The sequence below is a fragment of the Peromyscus leucopus genome, chromosome 9 (assembly GCF_004664715.2).
Source record: "Peromyscus leucopus breed LL Stock chromosome 9, UCI_PerLeu_2.1, whole genome shotgun sequence".
Lineage (NCBI taxonomy): Eukaryota > Metazoa > Chordata > Mammalia > Rodentia > Cricetidae > Peromyscus > Peromyscus leucopus.
This window is the reverse complement of record NC_051070.1, coordinates 15,661,712-15,667,566: the sequence shown is the minus strand read 5'-3', so window position 1 is coordinate 15,667,566 and position 5,855 is coordinate 15,661,712. Positions and strand designations below refer to the sequence as shown.

Here is a 5,855-nt window from a genome sequence, read left to right as displayed (position 1 = left end):
AAATGTAGTTAACAACTCCTCCAGGGCGCTTTCACTGAGCTGACTTTGTATCCTATGATTTCACTCTGTGATCTACTGTCTGCGTCATACTTCTCAAGAGTGGATGTGTGGTGGAATGCAGACCCCATCAAAATGTGTGGTTTGTAACCTAATTGCTGATAAAATGGACTTGCTCAGAATTCCCTCAGGCATCTGCTTCAGATCAGAATTGCTTTGGTCAGTAAAATTCAAATAGCCATAGTCAGAATTGGGATAAGAGTGAAACACTTTTTTAAGATAATGATTGATTTCCATAAAGATGAGTACTTCAACAATTTTCAATATGTAGTTGCTAGGGCGGGGAGGGTGGGTGGCCACTAATTAGTTTTACCGTTTTCAGCAGATGTTGAATTCAGAATGCCAGCAGCATTTCAACCACCAGTCATTAGGGCTGTCTTTCATGGAGGAGTGCTGACCAATGAAACCCGCCTCTGTTTAATGAGACCGATGTAGACAGAGTCAATTAAATCAAATCTATCCTAACATCTCCAATGTATCTGCAGTGTGGGCAACACCAACAGAACCATCAGTGAGGGATTTCCAGTATTAATAAAGGGATTCACTGACGTACTAGGGGAGGCAGAAGGGAGGGACGTTGTTAGAGTAAGACCATACTTCATGGACAGTGTAAAAACAGTGAAGTCGAAGAGGAGGTGACAGACTGTGAGGAGAGGAGCTGGTGAATGACTAACCATTAAGGTGATTAGGGAGAGAGCCTTTCTGGAGACCCGGAAAGGAACCACCCCCAACCGTCCCCCTCCCCCACCCCTTCCACCATAAATCCGAAAGCTGGAAAAATGTAAGGACCCAGATTTGAAAACATTTTCACTTTAATACTGAAAAAATATGCCATTATAAAATCCTCGAATAGAATTAGTAAGTTTCACGTGCTTCCTCGGTTCTTTGTTCCTACTTTATAAGTAAGATTTATACCAGCACACAATTGCTACCATAGGATCGCAGCCTGAGCACTAGAGTGACATTAATTGGTCATGCTTAACTGCCCCAGAATCTTTTTTCTTAAATAATTACACTGGTACTATAATAGAAATCATGGGTACTTATTTTACATTCAGATGGAAGGCATTATTGGATATGTATAGAAAAATATTCCCCCTCAGAAACTAAAATAAAATCAAACATCACCATCAAAATAAAATAATCCAAAACAACCCTTAAAAACTTTGCTCAACAAAATACATTGTCAACTCATAAAATGGACTGATGACTAGCCATGCAAATGTTTTAAATAAAACCTTTACATTTTTTTTTTCACAGTAAACATACGCTGCTCTGAACTGCCTACCAATCACAAATAATGGCGAATGGCACTTTCTGATTATACTGTATTTTGTTTATAGAAAGTTTGATACGATGGGACTTATCAGGTAAGAGGATGGGTGCTGTGACGCAGTCTCCAGTCGCAGTGAGGAGTTGGGGTTGGGGGGCAGAGTCCCTGGAGCGTGTGGATTCCATGCGAGCCATGCAGCACTTTTGTGTTTTGTCAGGAGTCAAAGTTATTTATTTACAATACATTCATGCCTTCGTGCAACTGCCCATCCCTGCATGACCAACAGGGAGCCATCTTCGGGCTATCCACAGGGGAAAAATAGATATCTATCTCTCTATATAGATGTGATATATGTATATATGTATAGAGCCACTGCAGCCAGCCCCAAGGGACCTTTGCCCCAGAGCAAGGGCGCTCAATTCTTCTGGCAGGCCCCAGGCTGGAGTTTCAGTCAAAAGGAGCTCCCAGCAAAGAGCAAGCTAGCTGCACACGGAGCAGCTCCACAGTCTGCTCTTTGTTTTCAGAGGGAAGCTTTAATGGCCAGAGCCTCTTAGTTGAGTGAGTTCATTGTTATTTATTTACTTATGTCCGCCGGGGCTTGTGATCTGGGTCAATGTTCTCCTTCCTACTCCCCCGAGATGCTGCGGTCGTGGGGGTTACATCGCCTCCTGCACTCCACCCCCTTTAGGGTCTTAGAGCTTAGTCTGAGAGTGAGTGAGAGCCGCAGTCATACACCCTATGGGCCCCATCTGCATTGTAAGGCCCATTGTGCCAGTAGGAAGAGTCACAGACTGTCTGTAGGGAATTAATTTCGGACGCTGAGGAATTGGCATCCCTTCTCTTGGACCGCTTTCGGTTCCTCAGGATAAACACGAGCATGCCCACCACGGTGAAGGCGGAGGTGACGAACACCAGCAGCAGTCCCGGGACCAACACGGAGATGGACACCCTGCTGGTGTCTAGGTAGGAGTTGGAGTGCGTCCCGGTCTCCGCCAACCCAGTGCTGTTTTTACTGTGCGAAGTTAACGTGGGCGAGATCCTCGCGTACAGCTGGGGGCAGATCTCGTCATTGGAGAGCAGCATGAAATCCTTCCTAAAGAAGTTCACCGGCGTCTCACACTTGAGGTCGCTCATCAGCACCTCGGAGCCCAGACGTTCTGCCCATTGCTTGAAAGGCACAATGGTGCAGGAGCACTCCCAGGGGTTGCCATGCAGGTCTATCTGGATGATAGAGGTTAACTGGTCCAGCACCCCTGCCACTGGGAGGTACATGAAGTAATTATTGTGCAGGCTGAGCTTAGACAGGGAGACACCTGCAAAAACGTCCACAGGTAGGGACCTCAGCAAGTTGTTGTTGAGAATAAGAATCCTCAGCTTGGGCATGGCATTAAAAGTACCAGGGAGAATGAGCTGAATCGCGTTATACTCCACGTTCAGATACTCCAGGTTCTGCAGCCCAGCAAATTTCTCCCGGGACAGCGTGTCCAGGTAGTTACTATCCATGTACAGCCACCTGAGGTCCAAAAGATTCTTGAAAGTGTTGTTCTCGATGTTTGCGATGTTGTTGTTGCCCAGATCCAACAGAATGAGGTTCTTGTAATCCACAAAGTGTGATTTTCGGATGCTGTGGATCTTGTTATCTCGAAGGAAAAGCTCCTGCACATTGGAGAGCTTAGGCTTCAAATCAGCCAAGCTGCTCACGTTCCGGTTGTTACAGTTCATCTTTAAGCCTGAGCCTGGGATGTGGTCGCAGCTGCAGCCCCCGGGGCACGGCAAGCCTTGCACTGGGGGTTTGTTTCGGGCGCTCCCAGTAGCTATCGGTGGTGTGGGTTTGATTTTGAGCTGCCAGTTGCCCGGGATCTTTGTACCTCCATTTGGAACAGACCCTGGGGTGGCATGCTCGTCTTGCCCATTTGTCTTGAAAGGAGTCGGCAGGGGGCCAGGAGCGAAGGTCTCTTCCTGGGCAGGGGGAGCCGGGAGACTAGAATCCACTCGGTTTTTCAAAGGACACAAGTCCTGTTCAGTGGTTTCATTGAGGTCTTTACCCTGCAGCCTGGTGGGGGCTTCGCAGACCACTCGGCCGATCAGGGCATTTTTGGGAATGTTCTCCAGCCATTCTTTCAGTGAGAGCAGATCACAGGTGCAGTCCCAAGGGTTATCCTCTAGCAGGATCTCAGCAATGCCAGGGATCTGTTCCAAAACCTCCTCATAGGGTAGTGTTTTCAGCCTGTTTCCCCGGAGGTCGAGGTGGGTGATGGGCACATACTGGAATACATTGGCAGGTAGGGTGCTGATGAGATTGTCGTTTAAAATGAGGACTTCCAACTTGTTCAAGTCCTGGAAGGCCCCCGGGTCTATATCCCGTAATAAATTAAAATCAGCCTGGAGGTATTCCAGATCGTCCAGCCCCAAAAAAGTCTGCTTTCGAAAAGACTTGATCTTGTTGTTGTTGATATGCAGCCGTTTCACCAGCTGCAGCCCCAGAAAAGCCCCCGGAACGATTTCATGCAAGCCATTGTTTTCCATATGCAAACTAACCGCATTATAAAAGTTAGCGAACTCATTAGGGAAAAGTCGAGTGAGGGAATTGCCATGCAGAAATAAATGGTAAAACTGGGAAGTCGGGGCGGTGAAGCGCTGCAGACTTGTAAAGCCCTTTTTTTCACAGTCTACGTGTAAGTCCCCTTCTATCTCATTGCAAGAACAGATCTTCTCTTTACAAACGTCCCCTGTAACGTTTCCAGCGGCAAAACAAAGAGACGTCTCCAGCAACAGAATCCAAAGCAGCATTTTTAAAGCGAGCAATTCATCCCAGATCTCATCACAAAGTAACAGCAACCATCCTGCTCGCCACAGACACAATTCAAGTTCATTTAGTGCTCCAATGTCCGATCCCAGAGAAAGAGAAAAAAAGGGTTTGGGGGGGTGGGGGTGGATTCCTTCCTCCCTAACCCCCCCGTACTGCAATAGCCCAGACGCCAGTCAATAATTATATCCACAAACTATCCAGGCACATAGTGCAAGGCAAGCAGAAAAAGGGGGGTGGAAAGTAGGGGAAGAGAGAGAAAGAGAGAGGGAGAGAGAGAGAGAGAGGAGAGAGAAAGCAAACTACTCCCCCTCAACCCTTTAAAAATAACCAAAATAAGTTAAATATATACCTCTAAAATTAAAAGGAAACGCACCGTTACAGAATCATGTTTAGAGGTCCTCACTAACCAGGAAGGGAACAATGCTAGCAATTAGAAGCAAGTGCATGTTAGAAACAAGCAGGTTTGCAGCGTAGTACAGGCGCACTGCCTGTGATGGCTGTGCGTCGGACTGACCTTGCCTCTCTGATACAAAGCAGGGGCTTTCGGCGGCTTCAGCGGTCCAGGCGGCTGGAGGAGTTCTTGTCCTGGTTGCGGGTTGCCCAGAAGTACCCCCGAGGTGCTGTCCAGTACCCCCGGTGCTGAAATCACGCCCGACCAAACGACTCACACTGCCCAGCCAATGGCGCTGGAAAATTTCCGCAATCGCTGCGTTTTGTGGATGTCCATCCTGATCCCTTTTCTCCCCTTTGGCCGGCTTCAGCCCTTTTTTTCCTGTGCTCCGGCCGGTGCTTACTAGCTCTTCTTTGCTTGTTCTCCTTCTCTTTCTTCTGCTCTTTCGGAATTACGTGGAGGGGGGAGGAGAGAGGGGGAGCGAGTTGTCTGAGGGAGGAAGAGAGCGCGAGAAAGGGGAGGAGGGGGGAGTTGCTAAGAAGCTCGGCTGGTTCCAGCCTGGTGCACTCTGAAAGATCTGACACCCTCTGCTGATCTGCAGTAGCAAAAATCCATCTGGTGAGGGAATGCTGAAAGAAAAAAAAAAATCCACGTATAGGGCAAGCGTTAAAAACGTGGGTATTAAAGGCTGTCGATCTACATAGAAGCTTATTTTAAATTGATTATTTAATTCTTTTTGCTTGCTAGAAACTTTACCCTTTCCTTTCCTTAAAGACCTCACAACCCCCGCGAGCTCCAGCGTTCCGAAAGCACGGCTTTTAAAACATTTATTTCCCAATGGCTTGAATAAAATTAGTGTCAGGGTGTCAAGCGAACAGCAATTTGAGGTAATTATATTGCACGCCATTTTCATCGGTGCTTTAAATGCGTTCCTGCCTTCTCTGCGGTACAACGTTTTATACCGTTTGATGCCTTCGGAGCCTCTATTTTATTTTTGCACATAGAAAGCGGCTATTCGAAATATATATATATTACATAATATCACAATTTGTTGGAGAATATTTGTTTCCAGGTATATAATTGAGGCATATACTTTTCCATTTTAAAGTTGTTATAGAATTTCAGCCAATTTGGTCATAGAGAGTTGGTTTTTTCTGATGGCATTTCTTGAATGTTATTTAAATTTGCAGAATGAAAGCACAATGCATGCTTAAGGTCTTTGATTTCAGACCACAAAGCTTTCAGTGACATTCAGAAAATGAGAGAAGGGGATGAGGAAAATTTCCAGATTGTGAAGGCTCTTAAAAACCCTGTGGTAATCTGGC

General features: G+C 46.5%; 1 protein-coding gene across 1 annotated transcript; it reads right to left on the bottom strand.

Annotated features, from left to right (window-relative positions):
- Positions 1 to 482: 482 nt before the first annotated feature.
- Slitrk1 (SLIT and NTRK like family member 1) lies at positions 483 to 5,136 on the bottom strand. Its single transcript, XM_028857843.2, has one exon. The coding sequence runs from the start codon at positions 4,118 to 4,120 to the stop codon at positions 2,030 to 2,032; it is 2,091 nt and encodes a 696-aa protein (XP_028713676.1). The 5' UTR covers positions 4,121 to 5,136; the 3' UTR covers positions 483 to 2,029.
- Between the last annotated feature and the right edge of the window lie 719 nt (positions 5,137 to 5,855).

What these genes read in the sequence shown, in the direction of transcription:
- Slitrk1 (XM_028857843.2), bottom strand. Translation starts at nt 4,120, where the DNA reads ATGCTGCTTTGGATTCTGTTGCTGGAGACGTCTCTTTGTTTTGCCGCT.